We start from the raw sequence: 22,200 nt of genomic DNA, 5'->3' as shown, positions 1-22,200 counted from the left end.
CAGTGAACATGTAGAAATCCGAGGGACCAGACAAGGAGCTCAGAGAGATTTACTGATCCAGTTTATTGTTGACACCAAGAGCATTTCGTAGTGTACATCAGCCCCATGTCGCACAGGTGCCATGCTGCGTTCTGTATCTGCACAAGGAGTTTATACACGGTAGAGCTGTACAGTATTAACAAACGGGGAAGTAGATGGGTCCCATTGCTCCTCCCAGGAGAAGCAAGCTCTCATGCACAACAGTAAATAGCAGGGCTTATTTACAGGCTGTGTCAGTACCTGACTGCGCTGTGAGCAACATCCAGCTCTGGGGCTGTTTCCAGCCTCCAGGTGTGCCCGGGGAGTCACGCTCCATGGGGAGCTGAGGATTTTGCTCTGGTACTACCAGAACTGGTCAGGGTGCAGCCCTGATGCTGTCTAGTGCAAACCAGGCGTCCCCTGCGCCCTGGCTCAAGGGCAGAGGGTGGTAAGGAGTGCATGCAGTTTCCCCAGGGCTCTAGGCAACCCATTTCCTGCTCCACGGGCCTCAGGAGGGCTCCTGCCGAGCTCTGCAGAGGGTATCCAGGCCAGCCTACTCAATTCAAAGATGAGTGAATCACCAGGAGGCCTGAGCCTTTGCAGCTGAGTCAGTGGCCAAATGGTGCGGTGTTTTCGGTGCCTGCTGGAGCCAGGCTGGGTGGCACAAGCACAGCCTAGCAGGGCAGCAAGGCACAAGTGTCTCCGTGAAGGTGCTTCGTCCATCTCGCCCTACAAGAGGCAGGCCAGGCTCCATTCGGATCCGGTATGTGGAGTTTTTTTCCCTGTATGGATTATTTTGACATCTCTCTCCTTCGAAGTGCAAGGCTAAGCACTGAAACCAAACTCTAGCAGTGAAATATCTGAGGTTTAATTAAGGCCAGCCACTCTAAGCATCCCCTTTTTAGCATCACAATCCTCAGAGAGCCGTTGTGAGATGCCACCTTAATGTCTGATTTGCTGCCAGAGCCTGGACCACGCAGGTTTAAGTGCAGGGTGTGATGCAGGGCTTTATGGCAGGCTGTTTTAATAGGGTTCAGCTAAACTAGGTCTCGCCATCCATCTATATGTGGAAATCAGGTCGGGTTTATCCCGTTAATGTCGCTAAAAGCACGCACAGGACAGCAGGAAGGAGGCTGCGTGTGCAGGGGACCGGGCAGCCGCACGGTGGAGCTGCCAGCTCGGCTCTGCTGAGGTTGTGTTTGCAGAACTGCTGCTGGGACTTGGAGGGGAGCCTGACCTCCCAAAGGGATCCTGACCTCCTAAAGGGCTCGTAACCTCCCAAAGGGAGCCTGGCCTGGCTGCAGCACGCACTGCTGAGATGTTCTGGGCTGGGTAGGAGACAGGGTGGCAGAGCCGGGCAGTAAACCTGCTGTGTGGGGCAGGATGAGAGCACCCCTCTTCTCCCCAGCACTTGGGGAACTGCTGGTGGTGTCAGCCCTTTGCTGAAGCTGCTTCCCATCCCTCTGCCTGGGTGGGGGCAGTGTGGTTGTAGCCCAGCAGCAGAAAGGCACCTGGCTTCGGGCACGGCCCCTGGGACTCCTAGCAAGGCATCCTGCTTGGGATCCCGCTCCTGCTGCTGCGTTTTCCACCCCGGAGCTGGGTGCCTGCGCTGGCTCTGCCCATTTTCCAGCCTGACCTGCTGCTGTCGCGGTGAACCCCAGGCCTGGCTACGTAATCTTGAAATCCCAAAGCTGTTTCAAGCCTGCCCTGCCAACGTGAAAGAGTAACAGGAGAACTGAAACGCATTCCTGAACGCTTGTGCCAGAGCGAGGAGAACCATGCAGGGCTGTCAGCCTGGAGGAACAGAGGAGCCCGCTTACAGCCTCCGTGGGGCGAGCACCCCTTCCTGCTCTCTGCTGGGGGATGGAGGAGCAGGAAAGCTCCTGAGAAGGATGACACAGGCTGGAAGGTGAGGCTTGGGCGATGGATCAGGAATGCTGCTCCCAGCTGGTGCAGTGGGGAGAAGCGTGCACCACCCTCCTGTGTCCTTCTGTCCGCTGCAGTGCAGGGCAAGGCGTTGAAAAGCAAATCGAGGGCAGTTGTGGAGTCCTAGACCTCCCTCCTGCACTCTGGGCTTCACAAGGTTAGCCTTAACCGGAGCTGCACCCACGAGCTGCTGCAGAGAGCCCCTTGTACCACCAGAACTAAGAGGAAGAGGAGCTGGAGACGATTTTCTTTGCTATTTCCATGTCTGACTTGGCGACCAGAAACCGCAGCTTCTTTCCTCCGGAGCGGATGAGGTCCACTGCACTGCAGAGAGCAGCAAGGGGGAGAGGTGAACGTTGGGGGCCCAGCCACAGGCTGACAGCCCAAAAAAAATGAGTCCAGAGCAGCTCTGCCCCTAACACTAACAGCAAGGTGGGTGTGAGCTGCCCTACCCTGCAGCCTGGAAAAAGACGCCCAGGGTGGGCTGCACCTGGAGCAGCTCAGCATTGCTAAAACCCACCTCTGGGGTCAGCTTTAATGCCAGAACATCCTCCAGGTATTTTCTCCCCTCTGCCTCTCCCAAACTTCCCCCTATCCCCCCAGGTCCTGCGCAGGTAACCTCACCTCTGGTAGTCGGCCCCGATGAGGCTGGTGCCGTTGACAGCCAGGATGCGGTCCCCAATGGACAGCCTGCCATCAGCGGCCGCGGGGCTGTCCTCGATCAGGGTGCGGATGTAGATGCCGGGAGAGGTGAGAGGGGTGTGCTGTCGGGGGAAAAGTAGTGAGCGGCCAGGCAGGCCATCTTTTCTGGCTCAATTAGTGTGAAGCATCGTTAACCCGGAGCTGGGCTGGGAACCGTTTGCTCCCGGCTGTCCTGGGGCTCGGTGACGCCTTGTTTCCTACTGACTAACACACACACGGTGGTGAAAGGCCACCTTAGTAAGATGCTCCGCTGGGCTAAGCCAGATTGTGTGCCAGAGCCGGGAGAGCAGCGAGCACCGTGTCTGACAGTGCTGCTTGGCACCCTGCGAGCCCCTGGACCCCGCCAGCACGGGCAGGGCAGGTCCCCCCCTGTGCTCACTCCACCACGCACTGCAGGGCGTAGGAAAGACCTCGCCTGAGTCATTTTCCTTCCACAGCAGCACTGAGCTGTTCGCTCTCGCCAGCTGCAGAGCAGCTGTGATGGGCCTGGCACTCAGCAACACAGCAGCAGGGATCTACCAGAGATCACTCCGTGCCTCGTTTTCCCCAATAAAAGCTCCTCGGCTCCATGCAAAGCCATCACCTTCCTCGAGGTGTGAACCGTTCCCTCCCAGGGCAGCCCCTTGCAGAGCCGTGGCACCATCCCGGGGCTGGCAGGGACTCACCAAGCCGTCGATCAGCCCCATCCCCAGCCCCAGGGGCCCTCTCTCCAGCTCCACCACGAAGACGTAGCAGAAGTCATCGGTGGCAGAGCTGCGGCTGGAGGATTCTGGCGTGGGGTAATCGTAAGGGGTCGGCGAGCAGCCTGCCAGCGGGGACACCAGGTTATTATGGCTCTGCCATCCCCCAAACTCAGCCTTACAATTCCTCCTGCACCCCTTCCAAGGGCAGCACCGGTCCTGGGTACCTTCGGGGGTGCTGCTTTTGGTGCCGTTCATCCCATTCCTCCGCGGGTCCTGCAGAGCCTTGCCGGTGCCCTGCGGGGACTCCGGGCTGGCGGAGTCAAAGTTCAGGGGGGTGGTGGGGGGCGTCAGCAGGCAGGAGGGGGCCGGGGGGGCCGTGCCCCTGCCCAGCTGCAGCTGCTGGAGCTTCTCCTGGAGCTGTGGCTCTCCAGCAGGGTGCTGCCGGGGGCAGCCGTTGGCAGCCAGGGTGGGCAGGGGGCTCCCGTCCACCTCCGGCTCCGTGCAGCCCCCCGGGGAGCAGCAGCCCCCTGGGGTGACCGTGCAGACCCCCGGGGCTGCCACCAGGCTCATGTTCTCTTCCAGGACTTCTGGCGTCGTGTGTGGCTCTTTCTTAAAAAGGAGAAAAAGATACCCAAAAAACGCTCTGTGGGATCAAGGGCAGGTGGGTGTTGTGCCCCCCGCCATCCCCCGGGGTTTGGGCGCATCGTGGCTGTTGGCCCCCTTCGAAACCTGAGCGATTTGGCTGCTGCTGGTGCCTGCCCTGGCTTCTCACAGCTCTCACCCTGCAGCTTTGTGGCCACAACTTACCCTTAGTGGTGTTTTTTTTTGGGAAAGGCTGCTCAGCTATGTGGGGATGGACAGGGTCAGGTCTGGGGAGAAGGGGAGAGCTGCCTGCAAACACCCCCGTCCTCCACTCTCCCTGCTAATGAGACCACTGGAAGGAGCCTGTCCTGTGCTGTCCTGTCCCCTTCCCACACCCCACGGGGGGGTGATTAGCAGCATTAATCCTCCCAGCAGCTCCACACGCTGAGCTCCCACCTCCAGGGCTGCAGGCGAGGGCTGAGAGCTCAGGTCCGGGCTCGGAGGGGGCTCAGCACCCTCCCACCACCACCACCCCAAAAACAGCCCCTCCGTGGGGCACGGGGACCGAGGCTACCTTAGGGGGTGCTGAGCCTGGCCCTTCCCCGCCGTGGGGGCTCTTGCTCTGCAGGCTCCAGAGGAAGTGGCGGATGTAGAGGAGGTGCCGGTAGATGTTGTCGTCCAACGTCTCCACCTCCAGGTCCACCTTGAAGCCCCCGCTGGGCAGGATGATGGGCGGGTGGTTGTCGAAGGACTCCAGCATCCCCTCTGAGAGGCAGCGGGAGGGAGGTGAGCATCACCAGGCTGCTCCTGGCCCCGTTGGGTCTCCCCAGCCAGGATCAGAGCCTCAAGGCAGCAGGAGCATCCCTCCTTTGGGATCACAGAAGCGGCCCCACACCCCTCTAAGTGCACTCAGCATCCTTTGCGATACCCCAGCATCACAGCACTGAGGTTATTCCTGATCAATACCACTACCTGCAGGAGCCCCGGGGAGGGGAAGGGCACCTCCTGCTCAATTTCTGCGTAAAAACCTCGCAGGGATCCTGCGGGCACCAGGTCCCCGGTGACCGCAGCAGCACCGAGCACGCAACCAGGGGCTCACCGTGCTGGAAGGCGGCCGTGCTCTCCTCCTCGCCGGGCTGCCACGCTGCCACAAAGCCCACGTCCATCACCGCCTGGCACTGGCTCAGCACCCGGTGGAGCTGCGCGGGGCTCAGCGCCGGGAATTCGTCTCGCAGGGCCGGCCAGCTCATCTGGGCGAGGAGACAGCGGGGAGGGGGCAAGTGGCATCGCATCGCCCCCTGCCCAAAGCATCGCGGCCTCAGGTCCCCCCCCAACTCACCTGCAGCAGCTGGGAGCTGGGCATGGCCAGCAGGTTGGCCACGCTGGCCAGCTTGGTGAAGAACTGCTGGGCCAGCTGCTCGAAGCCGGCGCCGCGCAGCCACTCGAGGAGCAGCCGCACGCTGGCTCGCAGCTTCACCCCCTGCGACCAGCGGAAGCAGCCGAGAGAGGAGCCTGCGAGGCAGAGCAGTGCCCCGTCAGCGTGGTTTTGGGGGAACAAAACCCTCCCTCCTTCAGCCGGAGCCCCCAGCCCCTCACCAAGGGGCAGAGATGCTCCAGCATGGCAGGGCAAACCCAGATTAACGCCCCCAATTAATGCCCCGAGGTTGATGTCCCCTGTGTCCCATGGCTGTGACTCACGGTGGCACTAATAGGGTTGGGGCACGGAGCCAGCTCTGCCATGCAGCAGCACTGCCATGATAATTAGGGCTAACGAGCACCGCCTTGCTCCTCAATTACAAAGCAGGCTGCGGTGGCTCTTTAGTAAGCAGCCCTCCGTGGAGCAAAGTGCTTTCAGCCACCTCTGTTTGGACTCAAAATGGGTGGGAATGGGGCTAAGCCCCTCCTGGGAACAGGGAGCTGGAGGGGGCAGCTGCAAGGGGGACAGGGAGCTCTGCTTGGGGACAGCTCAGCGTGAGCCTGGTAGGGGATGGGCACCACAAAAGCCAAACCCATGTGAGGAGTGACCCAAGAGGGATGCTGAGGATGGAAAGCCTGAGGAAGCAAAGACGGGTGCTGGATTTGTGCTTGGCGTCCCCATAACCACGCTGGAGGCTGCCCACCTTGGGCCCATCTCTCCTGGACCTCCCCCAGAAGGAACTGGGACAGACGGGGGCGAGGGCTGGGCAAGGGAGGACTGGGAGGAGGAGGAGGAGGAGGAGGAGGATGAGGAGGACTGACCCTTGTCCAGGAGCTGGTTGAAGAGCAGCGTGTTGGAGAAGAAGAAGAGGTAGGCGAACATCTGGGAGGTGATCTCGGGGTGCACTTCGTACTGGCGCAGCAGGTCCAGCACGGCCTGGTAGGTCAGCACCACCCTGCGCAGCTCCTCGGGCAGCGGCGGGGACGCCCGCCAGCCCTCCCGGCCCTCGCTTGGGTTTGGGAAGGGGTTGCACTCCAGCAGGGCCGGCAGCGACACGTACAGACACTGCCCGGGAGGCAGAAGGAGCTGAGAGCTGACGGCAGCACCACGCTCCGTTCTTGGTTTGTTTGTTTGCTTTTTGCAGAAGCAGCATCCAACACCCCCTGCTCTGCGCCGCGGCTGAGAGCGAGGCGAGGACGGAGCAGCCCAGGAGCATCCCCTGGGTCCTTGCAGGCCGTGTCCCGCACACAACCCCTCTTTCTCCTGCCTCACACTGCCCGCTCTGTTCCCTGCTCCCCCGCGGTGCCGCCCGGTCCAACGGTGACAGCCCAGGGGCCCCTTTCCCTCCTGCCCTGAATCGCACCATTATGCCGGGGCTGGCCGCCGCGCTGGGCAGCGGCCGGAGCCAAGCGAGCTCTCCCCAAACACCTCCTCCCCAGCAGGGAAGCACGCCGAGGTAATTCCACACTTTTCCTGGGCTGCAACCCAAAATCAGGGCGCTGCAGCCCAAAGGAAAGCTCCTCGGTGCTACACGAGCCTAAAGGATCCCGCGAGCGCTGCTGGGGATGCTCGCGGTGCCCGCGGGGAGCTGCTGCCCTCCTGGGGGGTGCCTACCTTGGAGATGTAGTAGACGCACTGCTGGAAGGTGTACATGATCACCTCCTCCAGCACCGTCATCGCCTCCTCGCTGGCGGTGATGGTGGAGGAGAACAGGGACTCCTTGGAGCCTGGGGGACGGAGGGGAAAATGTGAGAGCGGAGGGGAAAAATTGGGAGCAAAGGGGGAAAAATTGGGAGCAAAGCTATCTAAGGGCTGTGTGGTGCTACGGGGATGGTCCCCAGCACAAGATCACCACCACCGGCTCCAAGCGGGTGCAGAAACCCCCAGCTCCCCTTGTAGGGCTCTGCTGTATCCCCACCCCGGGGCTGCCTGATGCTTGCACACCTGAAGCTGTTCTGGCAGCTATTTTGGGGGTGGAAATCGAGACGCTGCCCTCTTCCTGGCTCGCTTTGGGGCTGTTTCTTTCCATCAGCCCTTCCCTGCTCAGCAGAGCTTGGAGAACCGAGTGGCTGTGCAGGGCAGCCCTGTTCACAGCTCCCCAAATTCCCCAGCATGGGGGTTATTTGTGCTCCTGAGCATGGCCAGGGCACGGTGCAAAGATGCAGATCACCCTCCTGTGCTGTGGGTGAGGGCTGCAGGAGGCTGAAGGAGCCTCGGGGAGCACCAAAAGCTGCTCACAGCCGGGGGTCAGAGGGATAAAATCACTCCCAGGCGGCGGGAGCGGCCGTGTGGGGGCGAGCAGCAGCCCCGAGCCCCCCACCTTTGACGTCCAGCTCCTCCTCCATGCTCTGGATGTAGGTGGGCGACTTCTGCTGCACGAAGTAGAGGACCTCGATGGCGTTGGACATCCAGAAGAGGATGTGCTGCAGGTCCGGCAGCAGGTCCGCGATGCCGAAGCGGGACAGGGCAGCGGGGTCCTGGCTGGGGAGACACAGCGGGAGTTACAGCTGCTGCCCCCCAGCTCGTGGCCGGGGGCTTTTGGGGTGAAAACAGCCAAAAAAGCAGCCCTCAGGATGAGTTTGGAGAGCTTTTGCTCGCTGAGCCCAGCACCCTGCTTAGGAAAACCCTTTGCACACGTCAATTTGGTGGCTCTGTGGGATGGCAAAGAGGGAACCTGGCGTTTTTTTGGGGCACCCCCCAGCATGGGCCCAGCTCAGCTGCAGGAAGCGCCCGTGGCTGAGGAAGGTTTTCCTTCCCCGAGAAATATGCACCGCGCCTGCCAGCTCCGGGCGGTTAAACCCGGCCTGCCCATGCCAGGCCGGTCAAAAATAAAACAAACCAAATAAAAAACATCTGGGAAGTTTCTCAACGGCTGAACCACTTTTTCCTGCTATAGTAAAGGCCATCCCGGCTGCGTCCCCAGGGAATTTGGGTCCCGTTTGGGTGAGGTCCTGAGCAGGAGAAGTCCCAAAGCTGCTTTGGGTCCCCTCCCCACCGAGCTTTCCCAGCCCCACGTTCCCAAGCAGGGGCTTTGCAGGCACCTTGGCAAAAAGGGCCAGAGAGCCAAATCTGTGGGATTTAGCAAGAAAAACGCGGTGTGCAGCACTGCTGGCAGGCTGGGCAGGCACCGGGGTGGTTACACCCGGCTGCGGAGGGAGAAATGGGCTGAATTCCCCCTGTTTTGGGGCAGGGCCTGGAGGGGAGGTGGGTGGCACTTACTGCTGGGACTGCTTCTCAGCCAGCTCCCGTGTCCGCTCCTGGGCAGGGAGAGAAGGAGAAAGGACGAGTGATGACCTGGGCATGGGGTCCACGGGGGGAGCACCGCCCTGACAGCATCAGGGGCATCGGCCACACGTGGGGACCAGGCTGGGGAAGCCCGGAGGGGGTCCCCACTGCCCCCACCCTTTCGCCCCCCCGGTGACTGACCCACACCGTCCTCTGGATCATTTTGGCCGCTTTGAGCAGCAGCTGCCCGAAGTATCCGGGCTCAAAGCTGGTGGCCGAGTGCTGGATGCAGAGGCAGAGCAGGAAGGCGGGGGTCAGCTTGTGGTCGTCCCCCCCCGGCTCGATCAGGGTCACGATGCGCCGCAGCAGCACGTCCTCAGCCGCCGGCTCGAACTCCAACAGCAGCTTTCTGCGGGGAGCCCTGGGGCCGCCGGTGGGCGAAGGCCCCCGTTTTTTGGAAGGAGCCCCCGAAAAACCCCGTTCCTTCAGCAGGCTGCCGCACGCCCCGCAGACAGGGGGGCCCTCGGGGTGCAGCGCCCGCAGGCGCAGCAGGGTCTGCGCCGGCAGAGGCTGAGCCTTCATGGGGTCCTTGTAGAGGAGCAAATAGTAGAGGCCGAGGGACAGCAGGTCCCCGTGCCGCAGCACGGCCGTCCGGGCCACCTGGCAGAAATTGATGGAGACGCCGGCGCCGGCGCTGGGTTCCAGCACCAGCTGCTCCTCGGAGAGGTGCCGGGATGCTCGGAGCTTCCTGATGGTGCAGTGCAGGGGCAGGATGTCCGGGGCAGACAGGCTGATGCTGGGTTTGCTCGCCTGAGTCCTCTGGCCCACCGTGTGCTGCTCGCGGTTCAGCAGGTACACCAGGCTGTCCTGCCGAGCGGGGACACGCGGCGTGAGCAGGGGGGGCTGTGCGGGATGTGCTGCGACCCCCCCGCTGCCCGCACCTCGCGCCAGCAGAACCACAGCCCTCTCTTTATTTTCCTTGCCCCGTGAGAAGCGTGGGTGGTGCAGGCAGGATGTGTGCATCGAGCCCCCCGTAACTCCTGCACCCCGACGTGCGTTTCTTTGACAATTTCTTTGTTTCAAAGACGAACAAGTGCTCAGCACCGAGCCCAACGAGCGGGGCTGCTTTGGGCACGCAGCTACGTGGGTGCAGGAGCTTTGTGCACGCGATAAATGGGGCAGCTCTGGGGCTGCTCAGGGCAGGAGGAGCCCTCCATCCACATCCCACCTGCGTGCCCAGGTGAGGATGGGGACCCTGGGGCAGCTGCCCCCTCTCAGACCCTGTCCCTGCCTGTGGCAGTGCACAGAACCGCCCCGTGCCTCAGTTTCCCCAGGTGTTTAATGGGCTTGCAGCAGACTGATGAGAGCTGCAGCGCCAAAACAGAGCTGGAAATCTCGGACTAGCCAGATATTCAGCCTGGACAAAGTAGCCATTAACCAAAAGAGTTGTCCCAGTCCTTTCCAGTTCTCCCAGTGCCTCCCGGGCTGGGGCGCAGAGGCACCCAGACATGTCTCATCACTGCCTCTCATTACGTTTGCCAGTAACGAGGCAGCCAGACGGGGCCGGGGCAGCTCCCAGCCCTCCTCCTGCAGAACTGGGTCTGCCTCGCACCGGGGCAAGGATGCAGCTCCAGGGCTTTCCCCACGGCTCCACAGCCAGATCCCCCAAAAAAAACTCAACCCAGCTGCGTGCTTTGAGGTATTGCACACCCTGAACTTGCACAGCTGATTCCCTTACCACTGCCCTTTCCACCCACCCCACAACACCCCCCCAGCAGCTCCGGCCATGCAAGCAGCTCCCCATCCCCGCGGATTTAGGAGCGTGGAGGGGTGCCATGAAAGCACAGAAGGGAAGGAAAAAAATGCCAGGGAGGTGAGCAGGAAGGCTTGCGCGGTGCTTACATGCTGCTGGCTGTAGCCCTGCAGGAGCAGGAGGTGCGGGGACTGGTAGAGGGAGTACCGCATGCTGCTCCCGCTCCGCTCCTCCGCCGCGGGGCCCCGAGGGCTGGCCGGAGCCCGCAGGCTGTCGGGCAAGGTGGAGCAGTGCCTGCGGAGCTGCTCCTCGTCCCGCGACGCCGGGCGGCCCAGGCTGCTCTCGCTGAGGCTGCGTCGCAGGGCCGGGGGGGTGCTGAGCCGCTTAGCCCCCGCCAGCACCCGCATGGCCCCCCGGGCCCGGTGCCGCTGCAGTTTCCGCGCTTGGGCGTTGATGCCTGCGGGAGGAGAAGCCCTGACGATGTCCCAAATGCCCTAAAATTGTCCCAGGAGCCCTGATGCTGTCCCAGCAGCATCCCGGGTGCCGGAGGGATGCGGTGGAACCGCTGGGGGCCCTGGGGAGTGCAGCTGGAGAGCAACCCCCCCCAGGGTTGGCGTCCCACTGCCCACCCCGTGTCCAACCCCAACTGCAGGGCACCAGAGTGGGGAGTTTTGTGCCCCCCCCTTTCCCTCCCCATCACCAAAAAAGAGGGATCCCAGCCCCACGACCCCAAACCCCCACGGAGCAGGGGGTGGATGGGGAGGGGCTCAGCATCCCCCGTGTTGCTGGGGCTCGGGGCAGGGGGGGGAGAGGAAAGCTGTGCTAAAAGGGAAGCTTTACAACCTCAATCTTTAAAAAAAAAAAAAAAAAATGAGGAAAAAAAATAGAGCCTGGATGCCGCCTTCTGGCTTGTGGGCAGCAGAGGGTGGGGGCTGCAGGGAGCCCCCCCAGGCAGGCAGGGAGCTGCAGCAGAGCCTGCCCGCTCGCCTGCCGCAGGAGCGAGCTGTAATTAACTTCTCCCGAGCATCAATCCGGGCAGCGCTGTCTGCAGGACGAATTAATAAGTCAGGCCTGGCCCAGCCACCGAAGCAGCGGCGTCCCCAGCGCGGGGGCTCCCTCGGGACCCCCCCGCTTCCCATCCCCAGGCTGCCCGCTGGGCTCCGGCAGCAATAAGAAGTTGTGGGGTCGGCGGCCGGCTCGTACCTCTGGTGGGCAGCCTCCCGGGAGCAGGGCGCTGGCATTCGGGGCTGGCCGAGGAGGAGGAGGAGGATGAAGAGGGGAAAGCCTGAAGGCTCTGCCTGCGGGAGCTGTGCTGCGGCAGCGTCGGTGCAGCGCCGAGCCAGAGCCCTGCCCGCAGCTCCGCTGCTCCGGCCAGGCACTGAGAGAAGGTTTTTGGGGACGGACGGTGGGATTTGGGGATGGCTGAGCGGAGAGCCGGGCTCCTGGGGCTGCTTAAAGGGATGCTGACAAGGTTCAGCCCCCGAAAAAAAAAAAAAAACATCATCTGCCTTATTTGGTGAGGAACGGGCCGCCGGTACCGAAATACATCTTGTTGTTTGTTTGTTTTAAGTCGAGCGCTCCTTTGCTGGGAAAATGATGGGGATGGGGAAGGGGGGGTGGGAGAGGGAGAAAATAGCCCCTGCTGCTTTCACACCTTGGGATTCGGGCAGGGTCTCATCCTGTGTTATGGGTCCCATCCTATATTATGGGTCCCATCACCCCTTACAGGGCCCATCCCATGTTACGGGGCCGCAGCAGCGCCTCTGCCCCACCTGCACCCCCCAGATGTGAAATTTGGGGGTGCAACAAGCATGCCCGGGTACCAGCGGACCCAAGGCACTGAGGACACTTGTGGCCATCCCCAGGGGTCTGCAGGTGGCCACGGGTCACCCCACAGCCCGTGCCCGAGCCCAAGAGGGGCCGGATCCTACCGGTGGCACCAACTCCAGCTCCTGGCACCGGGGGGGCACCGGGAGCTGCAGGGCCTGGGGTCCCCCCGCCCACAGGGACACGCCATCGCTGCCCCCTTATCTGGGGGGAAGGAAGCTTCTGTATTTACTTTGTGTAGGAAAACCACAGAGGAAAAAGCTGCTTTTGCACTGCCAGCAGAGCCCCCGGCACCCCGCTAACCCCGGAGCTGCACTGGAAAGATAAACACGGCCCTTTTCCTGAGCGTAACAAACTCCGTCTACACACCAGGTTATTTTGTTTTATTTTCGGTCCTCTAGTGCTGTTTTCTCCTTGCCAGCATTTGCGGGTGATTCCACCCAAAAAGTCAGGCAAGCATCGCCAAGCTGCTGCCTCCAAATCCCCTCCTGCATCCTGGGGGAAATCCTGCGGGTTTTGGTGCTCGAGAGCCTGGCTGGGAACTGCCTCTTTTTCAGCCTGGGAAAGAGGGTCCTTGTTCCTGGCCACGTAAATCAGTCAAGAAATAAATAACTTTGTGGGACCCAGGCATGATTTGCTCCTGGGGAAGCCCCCATGAGCTCGGGGCAAAACGGGGCAGTTTTGGTGAAGCTGAGCACTGCACCCCCAGTTTTTGGGTGCTCCCCCAAACACCCCACGTGCTCCCTATTTGCTGCCTCATTGCTCCCCAAAACTTGAGGGGTTGGAGGTCTCAGGAGGGAGGCCATCAGCCTCGTTTAGCACAGAGGTGCTCCACCTGCACTGCTAATTAGCGGTGTGAGGAGCGAGCACCTTCCTCCCCACCGGGCAGCAGCTAATAAACCAATTAGGATAATGGCTAAATGAGCAGATAAAACTCTTAAGCCAGGTGCTGACAGGTCACAGATGGGTGCAGGGCCTTTCCCTAAGCCTTGGGCTCAGCAGCAGGGCAGGCTGCAACGCGTGCATCCCTGCATGGGGAAGGTCCCCATGGGTACTTCCCTTGGGGTCTCACTTTGCAGCACCCCCATGCTTTTCTCCTAGGTCACCCCAAGCCCAAATTCTCTTTATTTTTGCACAGAAGCTGCATTTTCCACCCCAGTGCCCTGCTGCCCTAGGCTGGCAGCTGGTGCTCAGCTTGTGGCAAGGGGACCTTGAGGCTGGCGGTGGGGGTGACCCTGGTGGGTGGCACTCAGCCCCCATCACGCTAAGGCTTTTATTTCTTTTTGAGGCACTGCTGGAAGCAGATGGCTTGTTCCCATGTACCCCCAGCAGCCCGTGGATGGGGTTGAGAAGTGTCCCTGTGCAATGTCCCTTGGGGACAATGCCACTGGTGTGGGATAGGGGTGGTGGCAGAGTTTGGGATGGGAGTGGTGCCACTGAAAGAAATGGCTGCAGCAGTGGGATTTTAACAGGTAAGTCCATAGAGCAACTGCCTGCATAACTCTGGGTGTTAGATCTTAGATCTTGCCCTCTTTTTCTATTTAAAAAACTTTTTTTTTTTTTTTTTTTTTTTTTTGTCACTGCTCTTCTGAAGCACTTAACATCTCCAATCTCAGCTGGAGAAGAGAAGGGCATCCACCTCTGCAGCTTTATCCTTGACCCCAAGGTGAGTGGCAGCTGCCCCTTTCTCTCTCTGTGCATCGTGCAAGGCAGGAGCAGTTCTCCAGCGTCCCTTCCCTGCCCTGGGGGGGCACAGGGAGTGATGGAGGGATGAGGAGGGGGCTCTGACCAGCAGGCACATGCATTACAGCATGGTCTGGGGGCTGTTATTCCTTCCTCCCCATCATATATACCTTCCCCTGGGGTATGGGGGAACCTGGACTGAAAAGTAAAGTGAGTTCCAGCCACGGGGCCCCAGCAGGGTCTGCCTTCAGCATGCCCAGGCTCGTGGTTCGGCTGTTCTGTTTACTTTTAAAAGGGGGAGATAAAATGTATTGGGACTTGCTAGAGGACTGCCAAAAATTTGAAAGATGATCCTTAAAGCTGCCCCTATCCATGCAGGGGAATGTGGTTCCTGCTGCATGGGGGAGCTGGGTCCCTTTAGCTCCTGCCCAGTCCTACAGGCCTGAGGGACTGCTCGTGCCCACCCTTGTGGCATCCTGCCTGGCAAAGCCACCCGGCCAGCATCTCCTGAGCCTCACCAGAGCCCTTCATCACCGGGTCAGGCCCATGGAGGACCCTGTGCAATTAAAAACCTGATGTAAACCTTCCTGTCCTCATCCTCGTGGGCTTGTAGCTGAGGGTGGGAGGAGGAAATCTTGGTTCCTCTGTGCTCAGGCCACGGACAAACCTGTCGGTTCCTTGTGATAACCTCGTGGTGAGGGGTGGCAGGGGGAGATGAGGCACCTCTGGGGGGCTCTGCTGCCCTATATCACTCTCTCCTCATTATCTTCTCATTTAGCTTAATTGCTCCTATGCTGGGGTGAATATTTCAGGTCACAGGTCCCGAATTTCCCCCACAGCATGCCAAGTACCAACGCTACCAAGAGCACCACAGCCAATACACATCTCCTGTCCCACCTGGTGCCAGCACCACCCCAAATCCCCCGTGAAGCCCCCGGTGCACCCGCTGACCTGCCGTGGTGGTGTCCACATCCCTGGCCGCCATCTCCTCCACCTCCGCCCTCCTGCGCAGCTCCAGCCGCCGCGAGAAGCCCTCCCTGGGCTTCCAGAGGTCCTGGATGAGCAGCGGCTTCTCATGGTCCCCCAGCACCCTGAGCCCCTCGGTGTGCCACCGCTTCTCAGGGCCCTCAAACCGGCCGATGACATCGCATAGGGCGTAGTGCCCGGCGCCCAGCTGGCTCAGCCCGTAGCGCTCCAGGGCTTCCTTCACCAGCTCCCGGGCGCCCGAGCTGCCCGTGGCCAGCACGCTCTTGTAGTTGGTCCCCGCGCAGATGTTGCCCCCGAAAATCTTCAGGACGCCTGGGGCCGAGAGCTGGGTGGAGAGCTCGGCCGGGTCGTCCCCGCCGGCTGCGGGGGATGCCGAGGTGGGGCTGCGGTCCTTGTAGCTCAGCGTGCGCTGCAGGACCTGGGACAGGAGGCGGCTCTGGCGCTTCAGGCGGCTCTTGGACGGCGGAGCCATGGTGGAGGAGGATCCGTAGAACATGGTGCGGGAGGTGGTCATGGGGCGCAGCTGGGGAAAAAGGGGGAAAAGAAATCAGGGGTCTGGAAAAAGGGAGAAATAAGGGATTTGGGTAGCGAGCAGCCACCTCCAAGTGGGAAAAGCCCAGCAAGGAGGGAAGGAGATCTCCCTTATGCAGCCCTGAACATCAGTGACCGAGCTCAGCCAGGCTCCTCAGCATCCCCACGGTTACCGCAGGATGGCTTTGTCCCTGAAAAGTTAATTTCCATCATGCATATTAAGAGGTCCCTCTTGCTGAGCCAGGACGTGCTTATCTGCAGCGGGACTCAGCAGAGCCCAGCGGTTAGGAGCTCCTGGTTAGGAGCCAGCGTTTCGGGAGTCACTTTCTCTAACGAGTTTATGGAGCAATCCCATCTCTTTTTTTAGAGGTGAAACAGAAAGCTCAAGTGCAAATTGAATTAGTCTGAGGTCACTGCTAAACGCTTTCGCTCGCCGAGAGGCACAGGGTGAAAATGGGCTTTAATTAGCCTTCCTAAAAACATCCTTACTCCAGCAAATCTTCTGGCTGCTACTGGTGTGCAGAGGACGTTAAAGCACACGGCGACATCGCCAACCGCGGTGCCTGAAATGTGAATTTGTCGTCTGCTTCCACTGGAGGGGAAAGAAAAAAAAAAAAAAAGCCCATGCACACTGTAAAACCCCTCCACCTGAAAACAACAGCCGGTTCCCTGGAGCAAGCCCGCGGTGGAGCAGCCAGCTGGATTTTTTCTTGCTTGATGTCCCCGCCAACATCTGGGGCCAGCTCTGAAATCGCATCCTGGATGCAAAACCACCCGGTGCTTGCACGGCGCTGATAATGCAGCCGGCTGCATCCCAAACCGCTGCTGGGAGCGTTCCAGGAGGAATTTATGCCTCTCTGCCTCGGACAGGACAGGGATTTCCCTCACCTCCAACCCGATAATGCACTGCCCTGCTGGGAGGTGTCAGTGCCTGAGATGTGCACAGCTCCCATGCATGGGCAGGGATCTGATTCAGATCTCCAAAATGTGCCACTGAGGCTGTGTTCAGCATGATTCGGCCACAGAGGTGTGGGATGCATCTCTGCATCTGCAGCACTGTCTTGCCTGAGCAGGATCCTGGCCGTGCAGCAGCCCCAGCGCTATCAGGCAGAGTGGTGCTGGCCCTGGACAGCCTCCAAGCCACCATCTAATTCGGGAAGAGAAAGCATCCCTGCTGCTAATGGAAGAGGTCACCTTCTCACCCAGAAGCAGCCTTGCTGCTGTGCACGGATGATTTCTGCAGGGTGTAAAGCTTCCTGTTCCAGGGCCGGGGGCGCTTTGAATGCCACAGATGGGGAAACTGAGGCACGGGCAAGAGCCACAACCCCAGGATTAGCCTGGGAGCCAGCTGCTCGCTGTCACCCCTCTCCCACGCAGGGATGCCCCAGTGCCATGAGGACTGTGAAAATACTCAGGTTTGTGTTTTTTACAGCCCCGTGGCTCTGAAGGAGAGGTGCTGGAGCTCCAGAGAGGGGGAGGAGATGGTGGCCGTGTCCCTGCGGTCTGCTGCTGCCTGGGTTGTGGAAGCTGGGGTGAGAGCCCTACCTAGCAGGTGGGGCTGGGACATGGTTTGTGCTTGCACCCTGCCCTCAGGGCTGAGTATTGGCCCCAAAAGCCTCACTGGGACTTGCTGTCCCGAGGGTCCTGCTTCATCCACACCTCTTTCCTGGCCCCCTCACCCCACACGAAGTCCCCCTTACCTTGCCATCCTTCTCACACCCCGCCTGTCCTTCCATCTGTCCCCCTCTTCAGAGTTGGCCTTCCCCTGGCACGCATCGTCCTGCGGGTGCCCTGTGAGAGAAAGAGGAGGTCCCAGGAGGAAGAGGGGAAAGGAAAAGAGAAAAAAAAGATTATCAGAAAGAGATGGGACCAGCACCAAGCCCACGACCCTCAGCTCCCCCTCCCATGCCCAGGTGGAGACACAGGCTGGGAACCCTGCATTCAGAGGAGGACATTGCATCCTGCACTGGCTCCTGCCTCCAGATGCTGGGATGGATGCTCACCAGGATTTATTTTTCCTGGGTATCTTGCTGAGCACCAAGCACCGTCCCCTCACCCTCCTTGTCACGAATCCGCAGGAACGGGACCAGGGGTAACAAAAACTGGAAGGCAGAAGCAGCACCTGCCAGGTGCCTGTGCCGATCTCACGAGCATTTCTTGGAAAGAGGCAGCAGGGCACTAGACAGGCTCTTCTCTGTGAGATTAAAGACCAAAGAACCACCTAATTAACTCATCTAACAAAGGCCTGGGAGAGGGCTCAGCCCAGCCCCTGAGGCCAGCCCCACGTGGGGGCTATGGAAGGAACTTTCTGCCAGGCAGAGAGGTGCTGAGCCCCCCGCCACTGCCTCTCGCGGCTGCTTCTGTGATTAATCGCTCCTGCTGCTTAAATATTTATGCCTGACGTCCAGTTCGGCTGCCAGGCATTGATTCTCCTCGTGCTTTGCGCTGCTCAATTAACGAGCTTTCGGCTATCGTGTGTTTTCTCCTCCGTGAGAGCATTTAGAGGCTTTGATCAAGCCCCCTGCCCCCTTGATTTTATTGATAAGTGGATTTAATGGGTGCTGGTCTCGTCTCCTGCTGCAAGGCGCTTTGTGCAGCCCCTCTATCCCTTGCGAGGGGTCTGGCATCTCCCCACTGCAAAGTAGGAGATGGTTTTGGCTGCCACAAGCCCAAATGCAGTCCTGGTAGTGCCAGAACAGAATACACCCGCATTGTAAATGGCTGTTTTCAGTGGTTGTTGTTTGTTTGTTTATTTTAAGACTAAAAATTTCTATTAATCTGTTTTTTTCATTTTTTTTTTCCAGCACAGAAATCCAGACAGACACGTTCCCCCCCAGCAGCTCCTGCTGGATGGGGAGAGATGGGGGAGCCCCCGCTCAGCCTCTCCCAGCATCGAAACGGTGAGTGCTCAATTCATCGCCCAGATTAGGGCCAGGAAAACGTGTGAAACTCCAGTTATTGGTTTTGGGCACAAAGAAATATTTCCATTTTCCGCCCGCCTTTAATTAGGATGCTTTTCGCTTGCCCAGCTCGCAGCCCGTATTTGTCCACACCATTAACACTGCGCTGCTCTGTGCGAGCCGCAGGCTTCTCCAGAAATCTCCTGGATCTCCTTCCCGATTAGTGATAAAGGCACTGAAACACCGAGGGCGTGCTACCAGCCAGCAGTGCCCAGCAGTGATAATCTCCTCTGATAACTGCCTTTGAAATGGATCGGGTTTATTCAATAGGGGCTTTCTTGATGCTGTGTAATGCCAGCTCTAAATACTGGACTGATTTTTTTTTTTTTAATACTGCGGAGTGCAGATTTCTATGAGAATATCACATCACATAACTCAAACGCTGCACAAAAGTGTGCTACATCCACAGAGTCACCTCTCTTGTCAGAGAACGAAATCGTTTCTACTCGCCAGGAGTTATTTTCCACGCAGCCACGTTGGGTGGCAGGAATTTCTTCCTGGTGCTCAAGCCTTTAATCAATCAAAGCCTGAGCTAGGTTTCTCCTCCTCCTCCTCCTCCCCGGGGGGATGATATCAAGCCAATCAACCTGTAGCTACCAGGTCATCTTACTGCCTCCTGGGAAGAGCAGCAGCACCATTAAAGCACTTTTTAATCTGCTGGAATTTCCCCAGGGCTCGTCCCAAGGCAAAGGCAGCTCCACACGGCTGCAGATGGGCAGCGAGATTTCAGCTGCGACCATCCCAGAAAAGCTATTTGCTCAGATCCCTATTTGAAAATTTCCCTTTTTTTTTTTTTTTTTTTTTTTTTTTTTTAACGGAAACCTCTCGGATTCGCAGCTTTGGTATAATGGAAACGACCGCAGCTTGGATGCTGCCAGCGGAGGGAGAGGCCGCCCCGGCACTGCAATGTGGAACAAATTATAACTCGGAGAGCAAAGGAAATGAGAACACCCTGGCCTCAGCCGCGTTGGCGTGCGCTGCTGGGCTGCAAACCCTGCCCTCTGCAGATCCCTACAGCCCGGTCCCTCTGCAGCCCTCCCCAAAGCCCCCCCGTGCGCCTGCTCCCCAAAAAAGCTGGACCACGTCTCTGCTCCGCTGCCCGGCCCTTTGTCGTGTGAGCTTTATCTGGCAGACGTGGGGACAGGCCGGGGGCTGATCGTGTCAGTGCCAGCCTCGCCGCCGTCTTTAGCCGGATCAGAGCGGGTAAACTCCTTATTGTGTTATTATTAGCAGCAGCAGCACCACGGTTGTGCCCTGGACCCCCGGCCCAGAGGCTGCTCCAACAGGATATCGAGGCAGACCTGGCCCTGCAAAGATTAACTAACAGTTTTTTTTCCCAAAAGCAGCAACGGTTTCACAAATAGATTATAACGATTTGAGACCTAGCTCTGCTAGGACAACAGGAGGCCTTTTAGCAGGGCTTATTTTTTCCTTGCCTTTTATTTTTTTTTTTGAATCATTATTTCGCTGGTCTTTTTGAGCTGCCAGCGTGCACCAGCCCTCCAGTCGGGCGCAAGTACAGATGCCAGCCCTCTGCCCGTGCAGCTCTATTCACACGCGCGCACAAGAAGCATTTTACAAAATACATTTGCTTTCTGCTGCCTCCTGAGCAGCCGAGCCTCGGTAGGCTGCCTAATTACGAGATCTTAGCAATAATTTATTTTTTTTTTTCCCCAGTGATAATTAACTGGTCCTGGAGAGCGCCGAAAATAAGCACTTCCCAAGCAAGTAGCAAACTCCCCGGAGTTTTCCCTGCTAAAGTTACAGCTGAGCAAGAAACTGCTCCAGCCTCATGGGGATGTGGCTGACCCCAAAACCTCTCTGCCAAGGATGCCAGAGCAGCGAGAGCAGCCAAAGGCGGGTGGAATGGCACCCATAGGTGCGTGCGGGGGGGCGACAGAGGTGGGACACCAAGCAGCGAGCCCCTGGGGTGCGTGCAATGGGGAAAGGACCCCAAAGGGCACGGAAAGGAGAGACAGATCCCATGGGGATGCAGTCGGGAAGGGTTCCTGAGGGGCAGGTGAGGGGATGAGGGTGCCAAGGGGGGGTGTTAGGGTAAGAGCCAGGGCACAGTCTCCTGGCAGTGCCCTCCCTGAGGCTGGAGAGGTGCTGGAGAGGTGTGCAGGGCAGCGCTGGTCTCCAGTGGCAACCAGACAAGCCTCAACTCTCAGCGCTTTCCTCCTGCCTCCACTTCCACAGGCAACAAACCCAAACAGCCCCCTCCGAGCAGGCAGGGAGGGGTTGGGGAGGTTTGGGGGGGGTCCCACTAGGTGCATCCTGTGGGGCCAAGTGAGGGGATCTGCGCCTGTGTGTGGCATGTGTGCCAGGAGGTGCTACCCCAAAAATAAAGATTACTAAGTAAAAGGAGGGGGGAGGAACAAAAATGGGGGGAAAAAAAACTAAAATGGGATAAACAAATTAAAAAGGGAAATTTAAAAAAAAAAAAAAAAGAGAGAGAGAGAAAGAGACAGAAAAAAGGGGGAATTAAATGAAAAATGGGGAAATGAAAAAATAAAAATTAGAATAAAAATGAAAAAAAGGGGGGAAATAAATAATGGAAAAGGGAAAATAAATGAAAAAATGAAATAAAAAATAAAAATGGAAGAAATAAAAATGAAAAAAAGAGGGAAAAAATGAAAAAGGGGGAAATAAAATTGGAAAAGGGGGGATTTTTTTAATTTTTTTTTTTTTTTAAGGGGGAAATAAGAACCCAAACCCGAGGGGCACGGCCTCGCCACCCCCCCCCACCCCCGTGTACCCCCCCCCCTCTCCCCCGGCAGGTACTCACCCGGAGCTCGGCGCGGCCCCGGCGGCTGCAGCGCCCGGAGCCGCCGGGGCTGTGCGGGGCCGTGCGGGGCCGTGCGGCCGCTGGGGCGGAGCGGAGGGTGCGGAGCGGAGCGGGGGGTGCGGAGCGGAGCGGAGCGGCCCCGCGGCGCCACCCCGCGGCCTCCGCGCAGCGCCCAGCGCCCCGCAGCATCCCCCGGTGCGGAGCGGAGGTGGCGGGGTGTTGGGGGGCACGAAGGGGTTCGCTGGGGGGGATGCTCGTTAGGGGAGGGGGCTTTGAGGAAAGGGAAGGGAAGAAAAGTGAAAAGAAATTATTTGAAAAGGAATTTGGAGAAGAGAGAAGAGAGAAGAGGAAGAGAAGAGAGAAGAGAAGAGAAGAGAGAAGAGAAGAGAAGAGAAGAGAAGAGAAGAGAAGAGAAGAGAAGAGAAGAGAAGAGAAGAGAAGAGAAGAGAAGAGAAGAGAAGAGAAGAGAAGAGAAGAGAAGAGAAGAGAAGAGAAGAGAAGAGAAGAGAAGAGAAGAGAAGAGAAGAGATCAGAAAGAAAAATGAAAACAGAAGAAAATTGAAAAGAAAACAGAAAAGAAAAGAAAATTGGAAAGAAAAAAGAAAAGAAAATCAGAAAGAAAATAAAATTGGAAAGAAAATTGAAAAGAGAAAAGAGAAGTAAATTGGAAAGAAAAAATTGGAAAGAAAAGAAAATTATATAAAACAAAACAAAGTAAAATAAAATAAAAAATAACATAAAACAAAACAAAAAAAAATAAAACAAAGTAAAGTACAATAAAACAAAGTAAAATAAAATAAATAAAACAAAATAAAACAAAACAAAATAATATAAAACAGCCAAAAAGCGAAGCTCCCAGCTCAAAACCAACTCACTGAGCCCCGGGGAAGGGCGGGCAGCAGTTGGCAGGCAGGATTTGGAGCTGCACCTCCCTGCCCATGCACTGGGGCTCCGAAATGGCCTCGCCACCGGTGCGTGGGGTTGGCAGCGTGATCAAAATCCCAGCGAGCCAGAAAGACAGGCCCATGGGCACTGGTGTCTGTGGGGCACTGGCTTTGTGGGGTGGCTTTGGCGGAACAGGTTGGGGCTGGGAGCAGGGAGGGATGGTGCTGAGTGAT

At 58.5% G+C, this 22,200-nt stretch overlaps 1 protein-coding gene and 1 long non-coding RNA gene across 2 annotated transcripts; one reads left to right on the top strand and one right to left on the bottom strand.

Annotated features, from left to right (window-relative positions):
- Window positions 1–44: 44 nt before the first annotated feature.
- On the bottom strand, window positions 45–21,136 carry RADIL (Rap associating with DIL domain). The gene is made up of 16 exons (XM_084536268.1): window positions 21,083–21,136; window positions 17,035–17,125; window positions 14,768–15,326; window positions 10,456–10,763; window positions 8,755–9,420; window positions 8,548–8,585; window positions 7,649–7,809; window positions 6,943–7,055; window positions 6,150–6,393; window positions 5,251–5,423; window positions 5,011–5,161; window positions 4,486–4,676; window positions 3,554–3,938; window positions 3,312–3,451; window positions 2,569–2,708; window positions 45–2,268 (listed from the first exon to the last, which is right to left on the bottom strand). Exons 2-16 carry the CDS (start codon window positions 17,068–17,070, stop codon window positions 2,163–2,165), a joined length of 3,411 nt encoding a protein of 1,136 aa, XP_084392394.1. The 5' UTR covers window positions 17,071–17,125; window positions 21,083–21,136; the 3' UTR covers window positions 45–2,162.
- Window positions 13,073–16,258, top strand: LOC311444861. The gene is made up of 3 exons (XR_014698110.1): window positions 13,073–13,605; window positions 13,728–13,799; window positions 14,656–16,258. It is a non-coding gene; the product is annotated as an uncharacterized lncRNA (long non-coding RNA).
- Window positions 21,137–22,200: the final 1,064 nt, after the last annotated feature.

The sequence above is a fragment of the Aythya ferina genome (assembly GCF_964211825.1).
Source record: "Aythya ferina genome assembly, chromosome: 15".
NCBI lineage: Eukaryota > Metazoa > Chordata > Aves > Anseriformes > Anatidae > Aythya > Aythya ferina.
Note: the sequence above shows the minus strand (reverse complement) of the source record. Positions and strands in the feature narration are given on the sequence as shown.